The sequence below is a fragment of the Marmota flaviventris genome, chromosome 11 (genome assembly GCF_047511675.1).
Source record: "Marmota flaviventris isolate mMarFla1 chromosome 11, mMarFla1.hap1, whole genome shotgun sequence".
NCBI classification, from domain to species: Eukaryota; Metazoa; Chordata; class Mammalia; order Rodentia; family Sciuridae; genus Marmota; species Marmota flaviventris.
The window spans coordinates 6,125,949-6,144,939 of NC_092508.1; the positions used below are offsets into that span (position 1 = coordinate 6,125,949).

At 38.3% G+C, this 18,991-nt stretch overlaps 2 protein-coding genes across 2 annotated transcripts; both read right to left on the reverse strand.

Moving 5' to 3' along the window:
- Nucleotides 1–3,472: 3,472 nt before the first annotated feature.
- LOC139707737 (UDP-glucuronosyltransferase 1A9-like) lies at nucleotides 3,473–4,396 on the reverse strand. The gene has a single exon (XM_071619425.1). It carries the CDS (start codon nucleotides 4,394–4,396, stop codon nucleotides 3,473–3,475), a length of 924 nt encoding a protein of 307 aa, XP_071475526.1.
- Nucleotides 4,397–17,686: 13,290 nt separating this feature from the next.
- LOC114097845 (UDP-glucuronosyltransferase 1A9-like) lies at nucleotides 17,687–18,610 on the reverse strand. Its single transcript, XM_027941911.2, has one exon. The coding sequence runs from the start codon at nucleotides 18,608–18,610 to the stop codon at nucleotides 17,687–17,689; it is 924 nt and encodes a 307-aa protein (XP_027797712.2).
- Between the last annotated feature and the right edge of the window lie 381 nt (nucleotides 18,611–18,991).

Sequence of the window (18,991 nt, forward strand, 5' to 3'; positions counted from 1 at the left end):
TTTTCAAAAAATCAATGCTGTTAAGACTATGACACCTATTCTTCAGCAATACAAATACTGAATGCTTTCCCAAGGGACACCTGCCAATTTTAAACACACACTCCATAGCTCTATGGATGAAAATTTTTACAGTTATACCTGTGATATATCCAGGCTCTTAATTAAAGGGCCCTCTGAGATCTTAATTCTTCTTTGAGAATTGTGTTTACTGTATGTTTATATTTATAAATGTATATAATCGCCCAATATATTAAAGTTGAATCCATATATATCCTTTAATACATATATAAAATCAAATATTTTATTTTTAAAATATGAATGTTATATAAAAAACCAAGCATATTTTAAACTCTCTATGGTTCAATGTTTTATAGGCATTCCTAAATGATGGTGACAGAAAATCATATACAGATTCTGACTTCCTAAAACCCTCTAGGTGAACCACCCTGACCTCACTGTGGGTTCAGGAAGGTGCAGGGCCCCACCCCAGGGCAGAGGGCAAGAGCACAGGCAGTGCCTCCTGGTGACTGGCACAGTGCTGATAGAGGGTAAAAGGGAGAGAAGCCTGTTGAATGACTCAGCTTGTTAAGATCCTGCAACATGTATCTCCTTGCTTGGTCTCCCCGAGAGCAGAAAGATATACCTAGCTTTAACATGCCTGAAGGCACAGTCCCCCAGGCTTTTAGAATGAGCATTAGGTCGTGTTTCCACAGGTGAAGAGAAGAACCTCTCCAACACCTGCCAGCCTGGGAGAGAATAGGATTATGCCTCAAAGTATACTGAACAGGCCAGAAGACAGAACTACAGATAAAAAGGCATAGTCCATCCCTAAGATGCTCAGATAATGTATGAATTGTTCCTCACGAATTTAGCCACCATGCATCTTCCAAGAACATTAGTTTTGTATTTGTCAAGATTATTTCAGTTGCAAGTGACTGCATACAATTTTAACGTGCCTGGACCAATAATATACTCTTGTGTTTCAGTGAAGCAAAATAAGTGGTGAAAATACCAGCAGGGGGATTGATTTGCAGATGCTGTTCCATACCAAATCAATCTTACAAACTAAGAAAAAATATAGGAATGTAATTAGATATTAAGTAAATGCACAAAACTGCCCTTTAATTACCAATAACCAGTTGAAAATAAATAAAAATAGCACTGTGCACAAATAATAAAATGCTTAGAAATATACTTTAAGAAGGAGAAAAATGCTTATGCAAATAAAATGAAATTTTTTTACTGATGGACGTTTAAAATATCTATAGAGTAATGCAAGGATACCAGGAGGAGGAAGGGAGGGAGGGAGAGGAAACAAACTGGGGAATGAAATGAACAAATTATGTTTTGAGCATGTGTGACTATGTAACAATAAAGCGCACTGTTCTATATAGTTATAATATAACATTTTAAAAAGTCACCTCAAAAATAAATTCAAAGTAGGCAGATTCTAATATAAGCCGACCCAATGAAACAATTTTGTGTTACCAGATACATATTCTTCCAGATGATTGGACAATGCTGATTAGTGAAAGTAATTAAATATTAACACCTAATTGTATCTCAAAATAAAAAAAACCTCTGAATGAGTAAAAAGGATACATCTTCCTGAAAAGCAAGAAAAAAAAAACCAAAAAAGTGCCAATCTTCTCAAATTAATGAAAACATTTAATTTAGGCTTAAAACAAACAGTTTGTTGTTATTTTTTGGACCTTGACAAAACAATTTAACCTTTTATGAAGCAGCATACATAAGGACAATCACCTAGGAAATTTAAAAACACAGATAGTGAGCCACACATATTTGAGCTTACCACAGAGCAAATTACTGAGAACACAGTAGTGCCGAATAAACAGATAAGTCAATGGGGAAAACAGTGAGAGTGCCGATACAAATGCAAAGAGCAGGGAAAATAAAAACACACACACACACACACACACACACACACACACACACACACACATATGCAGTTAGTGCAATGGATGAAGAATGGAATAAGGATCAAAAGGAGTTGAGACATCAGGCTATCAGTTGACAAAACTAATAAAATTTGATATTTGCACTGTGTATTTAAAGGCAAAAAGAAAAAAATAGCAATACTGGAAGAGTTGAAAAAATAAAACATGATGTGGAAAAATGGTTCTACATTTCAGGTCAGGAAAGACATAAATGAGTTGGGATCCAAATCTCTTAAAGAAAACCTTTACAATTTAACTCCCCAAAATTGAAAATCCTCCATGGTAAAAGGTGAAGAACAGCTCCTGAACATTTATTCATAGCATATATTTTAAAGCAGGATTAATATTCACATAGAAGATTTAAAAAACTAGTCGTTAAAAAGACAGACAATAAAAATGACCAACAAATGTGAGCATGAAATTATGAAGAAATGCAAATGATCAACATATCTGTGGAAGGAGGAAGCAAAAACCAAAGCAGTTACACTCAATGTTTTGCCTAGAAATTTGATAAAACTTAAAAGTTGCAATATCTGGAGCTGGAGAGGGCATGTAAAAGCAACAGCTCTCATACACTGCTGATCAAAGAGGGGAGTTCCTTAGGACTCAAAAGTTATTTATAAACATAACATGAGATAGCATCTAACCAGCAGCTCTACTCCTAGGATGTTCCTAGGATATAAGGAAAACAGCAAGAATAGGGAAACACAAGAGCTGGCAGAAAAGATTCTAGAAGAGTTGAAAAAATAAAACATGATGTGGAAGAAAAAATAAAGGAATGTGTTTTACACATTTACAATGTGGTTTACAGTCTTGTTCAAAGATGTGGAAAAAGTTTAAATATCTATCACTATTGGTTGATTCCAAAGAAAAACTGTTTTAAGCTTTCAATGCAATTACTAAATGAGCACATTATAAGTATTAGATTGTGGGCATGACTACAATACATTGCCAAGTGAAATACAAGGTAAAGAACTCAAGTACACTTTATTATTAGATATTACTTATTTATATTTTAAAACCTTTATTTTTATTTATCCATTTTTATGTTATGCTTAGGATTGAACACAGCACCTCGCACGTGCTAGGCGAGCACTCTACTTAGGATCTAACACAGCATCTTGCACATGCTAGGAGAGCACTCTACTGCTGAGCCACAACCGCAGCTCCATTATTAGATATTACTTAATAAAATATATGTAAGGTTTGCTTTACATACATGAATACATATAAAATAATTTCAAAAAAAGAAAAGTATGCATACAAAACTACTCAGAACACTTTCCTAAACAAATGGCAAAAAGGAATATCTTGCAGGTGTTTCTTGGGGTTTTTCTGTGGAAGATTTAGAGATTAAGCTGAGAAATGACACAAATCCCATCACTGATATGCACATAAATATCAATGAGGACAGCTTTATAGAATTTGCTAACCCACACTTAATGAATAGGCACCAAACAATTGTTAACCCAGAAAGAAATGCCAGATACAATGGATATTAAAGGAATCACAGCTCAGTAAGGGTTCTTTCTTAACTCCCAAAGCCAGGTTTTCCACAGTGTGCTAAAGGAGACACAACATACCTTGGGTAGTGGCTTCCTCTGGTGGCAGTTGATTCCACCAATGAAGATCATGTTGGGCATCACAGGTCTGGGATATTCTAAAACAAAGTCAGTTCGTAACAACCAAATAGATATTTGGCTGAAGAGATCACCTATTGTGACAGGTGTTGGGAGAATTTCAGAAGCAACTTCCAGAGCAGTTTGGAAAAAATAAGGACAAAATAAATACTCTTCCAAGTAGTTCAGGTGGTTTCTTATTCTCTCCATGAAACTCAAAGCATCTGAGGACATCAAGAAAACTCTGGGAACATAAGACAGAGGACTGGGACACTGTGCACCATCTTCAAGGTGATGGCAAAACACTACCCTGGTGAAGACCACGGATGGAAGTGAAAAGTATTTAGCAACAACTAGGCCGCACACATCAAAAGGATCCAAAAACACTGCATCAAAAGAGGTCTCCTTTAAGTATTCCACTAGCTTCTTGTCATTAAACAAACTCCTACACCGTGAAAAAGTGATGTCAACAAATGCTTTGGATGAACCCATTGCTGCACTATACATACTTTGTTCTGGAGTTTTCCATTGAGTGTCAACAAAAATCTTGAATTCTCTGTCCAAGTCCTCCAGAGTGTAAGAAGTTGAATAAGTCTTCACCGTAAAATTCAGTGACTGTCCCAGTTGCCAACTCACCTCTGGCATGACAGCAACCACCTCATTCCCTCTGTGGACGAGTTTCTCCACAACTGACCGCATGGTAAACCAGTGGCTGCCATCCATGGGCACCACCAGCAGCTTGCCTGCCTGGGCAGAGCCAGATGCCAGCAGTAGACACACACACAGAGGAAGGGCGGCAGGCAGAAGACCAGGAGCCATGGGATAGCTGAGCCCCCAGCAATCCAGCTGCTTGGACACAAAGCTCAAGGCATACAGTAAGCAGAAGAAGTCCAGGAACTTAGATACCAGAACAATTCATGTGGGTGTGCTCATCAATTTGTGAAAATGTATTATGCCTGCTGTGAATCATTTACTCAGAGGAGCCTTGATTAATGAATAATATCTGCTGACCTACGTGACAGGTTTAGAATAGCTTATAATCTTTGCCTCCTAGAAACATATGCCCTGTATCACAATGTGACTTTAATAACAGAATTACTTGGCAATGGATTGGGACTTTGTCATCTGGAAGGATTAAAAGGCAAACCTCAATAAACATTACATTTTAGAATTTATTCAAAATACAACCCAGACTTTATCTTCAGAGCACCAGAGACTCTTTGCTCAGAATGAAATGGGAGATCCAGCTTCAAAGGAACTCCTGGAAGGGCCTCAGTCCTGACCTGCTCCCGGCCAGTGAATGGTGGTTCATCACTGAATGTGCCATGGACACACACTGCTGCTGTCTCTCCAACTTTCAACAGGAGTCATGCTCCATTCCCAAACACTCTGAGGCCTCTGAAATGCCACAACAGGATTGAGAGCCCGCTACATTTGACCCTATGTGGCCACCATCTCTAGTAACTCGCTTTCTCTTGACTCCTCCAGAGCAGCAGGTCATCACCTAGTCAATGCTTGCCTCAGCATTATGGAGAATGCCTCTGACTTCCCGTATGATTTCATGTCCCAACCAGAGATTTAGAGATCTGTTGTGGATCCATGACCCATGAGCCCTCCCTGAGGGATGTAAGTGCTTCTCTCCCACACTCTAGTGAGCATTCTTTGTGGACACAAAGTCTCCATGTTCTCACCCTCCTTCCACAGGATCCACACCATGTCGTCCACAGAGAGAATACATAGGGTCAGTTTGGTGCACTGGACTCAACTGCATTAGGCAGTTTTACATAGCTTCACAGGTGAGCACAGTGGCATTTCTCCAGTAATACCACAGGGAGAGTCAAGAGAGCGATTCCAGAGACAAACTAGGGGCATCACCCTTGTTAGGAACACACAGTGGTTCCTTCAAGACCTGAATGTTACCAGATACTGGCTGTATCACTGCTTTGGCAACTGTCATGTTACATCATTGTCTTTAGAAAATCGGAAGGAGGAGAGTGACAACAATACATGTGATCTGGAGTCTCAGAATCCACCTCCACACAGAAAGCTCAGTGAACAATCATCCTCAGACCAGGACACCTTTTGACACTCCAACACTTGGGCATAAGCCTGAGACCACCCAACCAGTCTGCAGAACTGAGTCACACTTGGCTTGGAAGGGGAGGAAGAAGGTCTCACTCTGACAATGCCAACCCTCCTCCTTCCCCAGACTTCCACACCACCACACAGGATGCTTTCCCTGGAACATGGCTCCACAGAAGGAAAGGAGATATGCGGCCATCATCCAGCCACCCTAGCATTCCAGGATCCCTCCAGGACCCCACTCCACTATCACCTCAAAGGCAACCCTGGTGGAAATGGCAGTGAGGAGGCGGGGATCATGGTGACCAGCGTGTGCACCTTGCTGGACCTTCAGTGTTGCTGTCAGCTAAGATGCTTCAACACACATACAGGCGAACCTCAGACCAGCAGAGCTGGTTGCCATAAAAAGCCCAATGGGAAGTTCAACCAAGCTTCAGTCCTAGATGGTTTCGTTCCTGCCCAGCTCAATGCCCACAACATTCGCCTCACCAACACAGGGAAGGTCCCACTTTCTGGATTCCAAATTGTCAAAGGGTTTACAATGCCTTCAATTAGAAAGTCAAACAGTATCCCTAATCAGCAAAAAATCAGGGCCAGTGACAGACCTCTCCTAGAGAGATTCCCATCTCTGTGCATTTAAGACAAGTGTGGAGTTAGGCCTGCTACACCTCCAATACATCCAGCCACAAGGTACCCAAGGCTCTGAAAAAGAAGAAGTCCTGAATTTACCGTGAACATAGCCTCAGGCCACACCTTTTCTAAGAAAGGACTCTGAATAACCTCAGAACCCAGCCTGCACCCTCTGCCCAACAGCAGACCCCAAAGACTAGAATGGCCCACCCAGGTTATATATCATATAATCATCCTCACCAGAAGCCACTGCAGTACTCAGCCAGGAGCCCCACTTGGTAGCACAGTCCAGATAATTGCTTGAGAGAGAGTGGAGATCAGCAGCTACCACTCCTGGTGTCAGAACAAAGGCATGTGGCTCACATGACTGAAGAGTGATCAACAGGCCTGCCCTCTTATTGTGGTAACTAACTCATCCTCTAGAGTCACAGCATAGAGAGCCAGAATAACATGACCACAGCCATCTTCATTCATAACCTGGCCTGATGAATAAACCTAGCCAGTCCCTGCACAGTTACACTGCATACCACAGAAAAACAAAACCACTATGGTGTCACTGGAGTGGGTCATGCAAGACCATAACATTGCCAGTGCCAGGAACGTGCCTGGCATCTTTCATTCTAGTTCAATAAAACCTAATGCATTCTTGCTTGAGTGAAGGCCACCTTGGTTTTGACTACTATATAAGTCCACTCCCTGGGAATGAAGTTGCAGGGACTTACTGGTCTACTGCTTCCCTTGACCAAGAATCTGTCCACAATTCCCATTATTCCCCAAATCTTCAATTCTGATTTTCTATGAAACTTGTTGGTCTCTTGACGTCTTCTGCTTATGGCTGATATTTCTTTATGTTGGATAATCCTCGAATACCCAGGATAGACTAATAGGTAAATGAAGAACTATGCCTGTATGAGAACCCTATTGAAGTTCAGAACAGAAAGTTAGCTGTACCCTGAAATGCACACATAGCAAAGTTAAACCAAAAAAATATTTTTTTGAATAAGTGAATCATGAACACTCCCACGAAAACTAATAGAGTTCAAATTATTGATATTATAGAAATGAAGATCTACAAAATATCTGAAAAAATCAAAATGATTTTTAGAGATGTCAGTGAACTACAAGTTATACGGCTGAAATTTTCATGCAATTTGGAAACACATTAAAATAGCAAAACGTTGCAAAAGAAAGAAAGTAAATGAAAGAGAACCAGCTAGAATTCCTCAATAGGAATGACACCAAGACTAAAGTAAAAATGCAAAAGGGAGCTTCAGTAGCAAAATTGTTCCAGAAGAAGAATAAGTGATCTGGAAAACCGAACATTGAAATGATCTAATGAGGGGACAAAAAGAAAAGAAGAATGAAGAAATCTTACTGGTCTTGGGACACCATGGAAATCCTATAGATCTTAGGACATCATAAAAATCTTTTTGTTATACTACTTGCTGAAGGAGAAAAAAAGATTACTGGTCATAAAGCATTGATAAAGAAATATTGGCTGGGGGTTAGGTTTGTGGCTCAGAGGTAGAGCACTTGCCTAGCACCACATAAAAATAAATAAATAAAGGTATTGTGTCTAACTACAACTAAGAAAAAAATATTTTAAAAAAGGAACATTGGCTGGAATCTGCTCCAGTTTGAGGACAGATTATCCACGCAGGTACAGGAAGCACTGAATTATCTAATAAAATTGAAATACAAGGGGAGAATATCAACACACTGAATGATAAAAGTATCTGAAATCAAGACAAGGGCTGGGGATGGAGTTCTGTGGTAGAGGGCATGCCTACCAAGCATGAGGTCCTGTACTTAATCTGCAGTACCCCCCCACACACACACACCCACTCAAATCCCAGCAAAGAACATATTCTGAGAGCAAAATAAATAGAAAACACATCACATACAAAGGACGACCACTAGGCCATTCAGCAGATTTCCCAGCAGAAATGTTGCATACTAGGAGAGAATAGGATCATGTATTCAAAAAATTGAAATAAAACAATACCAACCAAGAATACTTTATTCAACAAAGCTGCCCCTCAGAAATGAGGAACAAGTAACAAATTGACCAAACAAACAAAAGTTTTTAGGGTGTTTATCACCACTAGACTTGCCTTTCAGGAACTGCTAATGGGAGTTCTCAGACTATAACCAAGAGCTGATAATTAATAGTGTGGCAAATACAAAAGCACAAAACACAACACAGTGCAAGTAAAATAGAGCCATATTATCCTGACATACAGTTAATAAAGGCAAGATAGCAAAAATAAATTGTCAAGGCATGCATATAACAAAATGATGCAGATTATAGCATCTAAAACACAAAAAGGCAGACTTGTGGCATCAAAGGAAAGTAAATTTGATATCTGTTTGGTATGGATTTTATAAGTATAAGATATTCCAAGCAAAGTTCATGGTAAGAACAAGGCAAAAATCTTTAGTAGAAGCCCAAAACAGAAACAGAGAGGATTCAAAGCATACCACTCCATTCCAACCATCAAACCACAAAGTCAGACAAATGACAGAGGAAGAAACAAATAATCTATAAAACAACCAGAAAAAAAAATCTTACAAGAGGGGCTGGGGTTGTGCCTGAGTGGTAGAGTGCTTGCCTGACACGTGTGAGGCACTAGGTTTGATTCTCAGAACAACATATAAATAAATGAATAAAATAAAGGTCCATCAACATCTTAAAAAAACCTTACAAAATGGCATTTGTACATCTTTACTTATCAATAAATACCTTGAACGTAAATGAATTAAATTCTCCAATAAAAACACTGAGTGACTGAATGGTTTTCTTTGGCTGGGGGCTGGGTTTGTGGCTCAGCTATAGAGCGCTTGCCTAGCACCACATAAAAATAAATGAATAAATAAATAAATAAACATATAAATAAAGATATTGTGTCTAACTACAACTAAAAAAATTTTAAAAAAGGAACATTGGCTGGAATCTGCTCCAGTTTGATTATCTACACAGGTACAGGAAAGACCTAACAATATGCTTTATATAGGAGAATCACCTCACTTTTAAGAACACACAGTGACTGAAAGTAAGAGGATGCAAAAAGAATTCTACACAATGAAAACTAAGCAAAATCAGGGGTAGCTTTATGTCTATCCCACAAAATTGAATTTAAGTGGATAATTGCAGAGGCTGAAGATGGCAGAATAGAGACACCAGCATTAATTTGCTCCTATAAGGATAGAAACAAAGCAACAGGTATATAATTGTAGAGTTAAATGGCTGTGGGAGAGCACTGGAAATAAACTATTCCAACTTCTAGGATTTCTATTTCCTTTAATGAAATTATGTATCCATAATGAATTGGAATTTTTCCTGCTGCTTCTTCACAATAGATATATTGAGACAAACTGCTGTGAAGTGTGTGATTCCACGAGGAATGTATGTATCTTCTTACCTTTGTACAGAACATATTATCAGACAAGATGCTAGGGTCATATATCCCAAATCCTCTTCTATGTTGCCCAATGGTAACTACCTCCTCCTAGCTGCTCCTGTCTCACCACCATTCCCCACCACCAACAAAGCCAGTCAATCTAGTGGGGGAAGGTGCCTGCCTACCCCACCACTGCAGATCCTAACCTGTCATCCTACACCTGGGCTCCAGCACAATCCCAGTAGTTTCTATCCTTCCATCCCAACCCTGAGAACTGAAATATGAACTGGACAGTTATTCCTTCAGGGTAATCCCCGAGGTTCTACTGTGCAGTTTATCAGGCAGACCAGTATAGCTTTGGAAAAGATGTACAAGATTCCCTTTACTACCTCCTTCCTGGGAGGAAAAAAACTCAAAATTCATTTGTCAGATCTGTTTCCTTTCCTACTCCTTCAAGCATTGATTAAATATATAAGTTCCTCTCTCTACTAGTAACTGGGCTTTATCTTCCTGGCCAAGATTATGCTCATATTTTAAAATTTTTTTAGTTGTTGATGGACCTTTTTAAAATTTATTTATATGTGGTGCTGAGAATCAAACGCAGTGCCTCGCACATGCGAGGTAAGTGCTCTACCACTGAGCCACAACCCCAACCCCAGGCTCATATTTTTTTTTTTTAATTTTCAATTAATCCTTTCATCATGAAGAAAGGGAGAACCTAGAACTATGCCCACAGGCATTTTCTGTTCTTGTTGTTGTTAAGTAAAGCATCACAGATTCTGCTCAGCCCCACTCAGGAGATAGAATTTGATCCTGATGCTCAATGAAGTGTTCTATTATCTCCAGAGACTAGAAACAGGTCAACCCTCTCACTCCGTAAAATCTAATCCCACACAAATCATGGGAACCCCACTGCTCCCTTTCCTGACACTGAGGGTCTCAGAGGGTAGATTTGAGCTTTGGAAAATCAACTGGTTAAAAGACAGGCCATTGGCAATGATTTCTACCAACACTGTCTGCAGGTTTCTTTGGATTCTTCATGGAAGTGCTCCAATCTGCTGGTCCAAGATTTTGACATGAAGCAAGTGCCTTTCTTCCTCTCCAAACAACTTTTTGCAACCAAGTCATTTGGCACACCCCTTTTCTCAAACCATGTTTACAATCATCCAGCAAACAGGGTATCAGCACCACGCAGGTACTTATTGCCATATAAAGCCAAGCGGGGGTCTGGCCCTCATGGAGTTAGAGCACTAGAACCGGTAAAGACATTCTGCAGAGAGGTGTGAAAGAATTTATTGGTTTTCATTGTGATAAGTAGTATGAAAATGTGCACAAGGCACCATGAGAATCTGCCACTAGAATGTATAGCCCTCTCTGGGGATTGTGGAAAGTTTCCAGAAGACATAGTGTTGGAACCAGAGTCAAAATAATAAGTGAATTTAGGTCAGCTGTGAATGGGGAAAGGGAACTCAGAGAGTGAGCAGCAGGTATGGCAGCTGCAAAGCAGAGTGGAATATGGTGATCTGAGAGACCAGAAGGAGGCAGTGTAGCTGGAGCATAAGGAGGGGCACTGATGAGCTAGAGAAGCAGGCACTAGAGTGAGGATCACGTAGGACACCAACCCAGGAGAAAGTGAAAAGTCACAGCATTTTAAAAATTTAACTCATTTTTTAAGGTGATCAGGCACACATTATTCAAAGAGAACATGGTGATAGGTCAGGGACCACTGCAATAGGGTCCTACAGTGGGGAGTGGGGGGAGATCTCAACTCCCACTTTTTAAAAGGATAGATGCCATGAAACATTTTTTTAAATTTTTTATTGGGGCATTATAATTATACATAATACTAGGATTACTTTGCCACTTTCTAGCAAGCACATAACAGAATTTATCAATCTCATTCTCCAGTACCTTCCTTTTCCCTCCCACTCCTCCATCTCCTTGGTCCACTTGCTCTACTCTACTGATCTTCCTTCCATTATTATTATTATTCTCTCATATGTGGAAGCTAGAAAGAAAAACTTAAAAGGAATTCTCTTAAAAAGTGGATGTCAAGAAAATAGAAGGTCCCCCATAGAGTAGCAGAAGGGGATCAAGAGGGAAGGAGAGGGGGCACAGAGAAGTACTAAAGAATAAAATCTTCCAAATTATGCTTTGTCCATGTATAAGCATACCACAATGAATTTCAATTATATATATATTTATAATGTATAAACATGCCACAATTAATTCCAATTATATATGTATAATTATAATGCTGTGATATATTAAAAGAGTTAGAAGAAATGAGGTAATGTGAAAAAATTGTTTGCATCCTAATTCAAACAAATGAACTGTTACAAGGCACTATTTCCTCTTTTTTCTTAAAATGGAGTAAAATACACTTGGCAAAACATTCACTGTCTTTACAGTTTCAAAGTGAAGAATTCTATGGCATTCAGAACAGTCATAATCTGTGCAACCACCACTCTCTAGTTTTGGATTTTCGTCACCCAAAGGAAATCCTTGCCCATGAAGTGGTAACTCCCCATTCCCTGCCCACTCAGTCTCTGCTGTCTCTCTGGACTTGCCTATTCTGGGTATTTCATAAATAGAATAATACATGTGTGGCCTTTGGTGTTTGTAAGACTCATACTTTGTAGCATGTATCCGTACTTCATTTCTATTTGCAGGTGAATGCTGTTCTCTTGTTTGAATGTATCATGTTTTTATCTGTTCATCCTCTGAGATGTTTGTGGGTTGTTTTGCCTTTTCACTGCCAAGAATAGCACTTCCATGAACATTCATGTACAAGTATGTATTTCAGTACTTGCTTTTAATCTGGGGGCATATACTTGGGAGTGGACTTCCTGGGTCTTAGGGTATTTCCATGTTTCACCTTCTAGGGAACCACAAACTACTTCTGTTACAGAAAATTATGGCAATGGAAAGAGACAAGCAGCACTTGGAGATACAGAAGAGTCAGGTTTATTCAGCACTGGTATGGACTCAGTGGAGTCTTCTCCAAAAGCTGAGTGCAGCCTTTTGTTCTCTGTACCTTTTATATAGTACAGACTTCTGCGTTTCAATACTTTTTCATGCAAGTAGCCTTGATCCCGCCCTCTTTCTCCAGGTAGCTCTGGTTCCTCTCGCAGCTGCCTAGCAAGCATGATTACAAAGCAGAAAGGAGCAGGTCCCAGCTATCAACAGAAATGAAACAGGAGTTGCCACTTCACTTCCACAGTGGCTGTATTACATGCCTGCCAGCAATGCACGAGGGTTCTCATTTCTCCACATCCTCAACACTTATTTTACTCTTTTTTTTTTTTTTTTTTTTTTAGTGTTCTCACCCTTGTGGGTAAATGATATCTTATGGCTTCTACTTACATTTCACTAATTACTAATGTTCTTGAGCAACTTTTCTTATTATTTAGTTCTATAACATATTTGGATAAATGCTGGCCCTTTACCCATTTTTTAAATTGGGTCATTTCAGCTCTCTGGTTTAGATACTAAAACTTATCAGATACTTGATTTGTAAGTATTTTCTTTCCTTCGGTGAGCTACCTTTTTACTGTCCTGTGTGTGGCACTTAATGCACTATAGTTTTTATTTTGACCGAAGTGGAAATTATGTTTTGATGTTTTTCCTTGCACTTTTTGTGACATGCCTGAGAAAACATCATCAAGGTCATGAGGATTTAACACTATGTTCTCTTCTAAGAGTAAAGTTTTACCTTTCCTGTTGAAGGCTTAGATTCATTTTAAGCTAATTTTTTTTATATGGAGTGAAGTAAGGACCCAATTTCATTCCTTTTCATGTTCATACTCAGTGATTCTGACAACATCTGTTGAAGAGACTACTCTTTCCCAGTTCAGAGGTCTTGGCACTCTTGTTAAAAAAAATTAGTCAAATATGTGTGGATTTACTTCTGGATTCTCAGTAGTATCCATTCATCAATGTCAAGCAGACAATTTTGGGGTCCTTGAGGCAATTTGGTTATACAATGGAATATAGATAATATTTGAGAATTATTGATTTTGCTAAATGTAATAAGGATATTGTGGTTATGTAGGTTATATTTTTTCCATTTAAGAAATAATTTAGTATTTTATAAATTTTCTTTACAAGAAAGACAGCAAAAAAAATTTTTTTAGAGAGAGGAAAGTAAACAGATGAACTGGTTGATATAGCACAGTATTAAAAATTATTTTATCTAAAGTTGGATATGTAGATGTTCATGACACTTATAGCTCCTTTGTGTATGTTTAAAAAGTTTACCAAATGTTAAAAAAAAAATAATCTTGGTAAGAGGCCCTGGGCTAACACACAAATAGCTAGATTTGAAATTGGATTTTGGCATGGAACTAAAATAAGGAAGAAATGGGATGAGCACTCTCTTACTACTGTGTAACTGCATCCAAGCCCCAATTTTCCAGAGCTAGAACTACCCTGAATTACATAGACTGAAACTGATTTCCTCCCAATGGGACTGCATTGCACTGGAACTCACCAATAATTCCAAAAGACTGGGAATAATTGCTTTTTCCCCATTAAAACAATTTTAACATTCTCCCAAATGATGATCTGTACCTTGTTAAAGAAGTCAATGAAATCCTTGGTTATAATTCCTCTGGATAGACTCATGGAATTTTGTTACAGGACACCATTATTAAAATCCCCTATGTAGGACCTTAGACACACAAACACGTGTCTTTGAAGCACATGCACACATACATAAACAATAACACACACTGAGTGTTCTTCTCAACAAATAGATGCAACTCAGACTATGACTCCTGTTCTCCAGCAACCCAAACACTGATTTACAAGAGAAAGCCTACCTGCCTGAATCAAAGATGAAGAAATACAGATGGTTCATTGTTCTTTAGATGAAAATCAATATCTATAGTTGTGCTACATCCAGGCTCTGAGTCATAAGGCCCTATGAGATCTTAATTTCTCTTTGAGAATCATACTTACTTTATATTTATAAATGTATACAGTCTCCCAATGTATAAAAGTTTGCATCCACACATATCCTTTAACACATTAGAAAACCAAATGTTTTATTTTTTAATATGAGTGCTATATATAAAACCAAACATATTTGAAACTCTGTATGGTTCAGTGTTTTATAGGCATTTCTAAACAATGGTGATATAAAATCATATACAAATTCTGTCTTCCTAAAACCCTATAGGTGATACCATGAGCCATCCTGACTTCACTGTGGGTTCAGGAAGGTGCAGGGCCCCACCCCAGGGTAGAGGGCAGGAGCACAGGCAGTGCCTCCTGGTGACTGGCACAGTGCTGATAGAGGGTAAAAGAGATAAAAGCCTGTTGAATGACTCAGCTTATTAAAATCCTGTAACTTGTATCTCCTTGCAGATACCTGTAGAGAAAACAGGACTGTGTTACAAAGTTCAGGCCAGAAGCTAGAACCATGGATAAAAATGCATAGTTCATCCTTAATAATATGCTGAGATAATATATGAAGTGTTCCACCAGAAATTATCACAATACATTTTCCAAGAAGAATAGTTTTATATTTGTCAAGATTTTTTCAATTGCAGATGACTGAATACCAATTTAATGTGCCTGGAGAAATACACTCATGAGTTTCAATAAAGCAAAATAGTTGGTGAAAATACTAGCAGAAGGAATGACTTGCAGATGCTATTACATACCAAATCAATCTCACAAACTAAGAAAAACATAGGAATGTAACTAGATATTAAATGAATGCACAAAAGCTGTCCATTACCAATAACCACCAGTTCAAAAAAAATTGCTCTGTGCAGAAATAATAAAATACCTAGAAATATATTTTAAGAGGGAGATAAAATGATTATACAAATAAAATGAAACTTTTTGCTCATGGACATTTAAAATATCAATAGAGTAATGCAAAGGAAACAGGGTAGGAAGGTAGAGAGGGAAAGGAAATGAACTGGGGAGTGAAACTGACCAAATTATGTTATGAGCAAGAGTGATTATGTAACAATAAAGCCACAATTATATACAGTTTTAATACACCAGTAAAACTTCACCTCAAAAATAAATTCAATGTGGGCCAAATCAATGAAACATATGTATAAACAGATATATATTCTTCCAGATGTTTGAACCATGCTATTATTAAAAATAATGTAAACACCTAATTGTGTATCAAAAACACTCTGAATGAGTAAAAAGGAATACATCTTCCTGAAAAGCAAGAAAAAAGACAAAAAGTGCCAATCTTTCTTAAATTTATGAAAAGATTTAATATTAACACAAATGGTTTGTTTTTTATTTTTTGGACCTTGACAAAAACAATTTAAAATTTTATGAAGCAGCATTCATAATGACAATCCCCAGGAAAATTTAGAAATACAGATAGTGAGACACACATATTTAAGTTTACCACAGAGCAACTTAGAACACAGTAGTGACACATAAGTAGATAATTCAGTGGGGAAAAAACTGAGAGTGCCAACACAGATGCAAAGACCATAGAAAGTTAAAAATAAATATATATGCAGCTCAGTGCAATGGTTGAAGAATGGAATTAGGATCACAAGAAGTTGAGACATCAGACTATCCTTTGAGAAACAAATAAAACTAGATGTTTGCACTGTGTAGTTAAAGGTCTAGTTGCAAAAAGAAAAAAGTTAGCAACACTGGAGGAGTTGAAAAAAATAAAATGATGTGAAAAAAATTTTCTACATCTCAGGTCAGGAAAGACACAAACAAGTTGGGATCCAGAACGCTTGAAGAAAACCTTTACAATTTAACTCCTCAAAATCGAAAATCCTATATGTCAAAAGATGAAGAACAGCTCCAGAAAATTTATTTACTGCACATATTTAAAAGCTGTGTTAATAATACCCAAATAGAGGATTAAAGAAACTAGTTATAAAAAGACAGATAACCATATTGAAAATGACTTAACACATGTGAATATGAGTCTGGCCAGTGACGCACGCCTGTAATCCCAGTGGCTCAGGCTTCTGAGGCAGAGATTTCGAGTTCAAAGCCAGACTCTACAAAAGCAAGGCACTAAGCAACTCAGTGAGACCCAGTCTCTAAATAAAATACAAAATAGGTATGGGGACGTGTCTCAGTGGTAGAGTGGCCCTGAGTTTAATCCCCAGTGTGCATCCCCCCCCACAGCAAAAAAAAGATTGTGAGTATGAAATTCACAAGAAAAGAAATTCAAATGCCTAACATATCTATGGAAACAGAAAGCAAAAACTGAAGCATTTACACTCAACAGTCTGTCCAAAAATTGACAAAAGTCACAACAGCTGGAGCTGGAGTGGGTATATAAGAGAGTTCTCATATACTACTGATCAAAGAGGGGGGTTGCTTAAGACTCTGAAGGTTATTTAAACATAACATGAGCACAGCACCTAACCAGCAGCTCTACTCCTAGGATGCCCCTAGGATACAAAGAAAACAGCAAGAATATGGAACATATGAGTGGGCATAAAACATTCTAGAATGGTTACTATAGTCTTGTTCAAAGAGGCAAAAAGCAGGAAAAAATTAAAATATCTACCACTATTGGTTTATTCAAAAGAAAAAGGTATTTAAAGCTTTCAATGCAATTAACTAAATGAACATGTTACCTTTATAAGTACTGGACAGTGAACATGTCTACAATACATTACCAAGTGAAACCAGCAAGTACACTTTATTATTAGATAATATTTAATAAAGTAGGTGTAAAGTTTGCATTACATATATGAATACATATACAATAATTTCAATAAAAGAAAAACATGCATACAAAACTGCTCAGAACACTTTCCTATACTATTGGCAAAAATAATCATTAACATACTAATGTTATTCTCAGAGGTTTTCTGAAGCAGTAATAGAAATGAAACTTAGAAATGACATGCACATAAATATCAATGAGGCCAGCTTTATACAATTTGCTAACCCACACTTAATGAATAGGCACCAAAACAATTGTTAACCCAGAAAGAAATGCCAGATATAATGGATGTTAATAAAGAATCACAGCTCAGTAAGGGTTCTTTCTTAATGCCCAAAGCCAGGTTTTCCGCAGTGTGCTAAAAGAGACACAACATACCTTGGGTAGTGGCTTCCTCTGGTGGCAGTTGATTCCACCAATGAAGATCATGTTGGGCATCACAGGTCTGGGATAGTCCAAAACAAAGTCAGTTCTTAACAACCAAATAGATATTTGGCTGAAGAGATCACCTATTGTGACAGGTGTTGGGAGAATTTCAGAGGCGACTTCCAAGGCAGTTTGGAAAAAATAAGGGCAAAATAAATGCTCTTCCAAGTAGTTCAGGTGGTTCCTTACTCTCTCCATGAAACTCAAAGCGTCTGAGGACATCGAGAAAAATCTGGGAACATAAGACAGAGGACTGGGGCACTGTGCACCATCTTCAAGAAAACTGCAAAACACTACCCTGGTGAAGACCACTGATGGAAGTGAAAAGTATTTGGCAACAACTAAGCCACACACATCAAAAGGATCCAAAAACACTGCATCAAAAGAGGTCTCCTTTAAGTATTCCACTAGCTTCTTGTCATTAAACAAACTCCTACACCGTGAAAAAGTGATGTCAAAAAATGCTTTGGATGAACCCATTGCTAGACCATACATACTTTGTTCTGGAGTTTTCCATTGAGTGTCAACAAAAAAGTTGAATCCTCGGTCCAAGTCCTCCAGAGTGTAAGAAGTTGAATAAGTCTTCACCGTAAAATTCAGTGACTGTCCCAGTTGCCAACTCACCTCTGGCATGACAGCAACCACCTCATTCCCTCTGTGGACGAGTTTCTCCACAACTGACCGCATGGTAAACCAGTGGCTGCCATCCATGGGCACCACCAGCAGCTTGCCTGCCTGGGCAGAGCCAGATGCCAGCAGCAGACACACACACAGAGGAAGGGCGGCAGGCAGAAGACCAGGAGCCATGGGATAGCTGAGCCCCCAGCAATCCAGCTGCTTGGACACAAAGCTCAAGGGATACAGTAGGCAGAAGAAGTACAGGCACAAAACATACAACAAGAACAGGCATGTATTCATAAACTCACTTTAAAAATATTATACCTAGTGCCAACAATTTAAGCAGAAGAACAATGATTTATTAGTCACATTTTCTGAATTACCCTTTTGTTTTCTTTCCAAATAAGAATAGCTTATCATATTTGCATAGGAGAAAAATCATGTACTCTAAAGCAACATAAGTGTAGAACAGAATTTAAAGCTGTGATTTTGGACTTTGTAACTCAGCAAAACTATAAAGGAAAGTAAATTTGAATAAAGAATGCTTTTTTGGGTTTTTTTTCCAGAAGC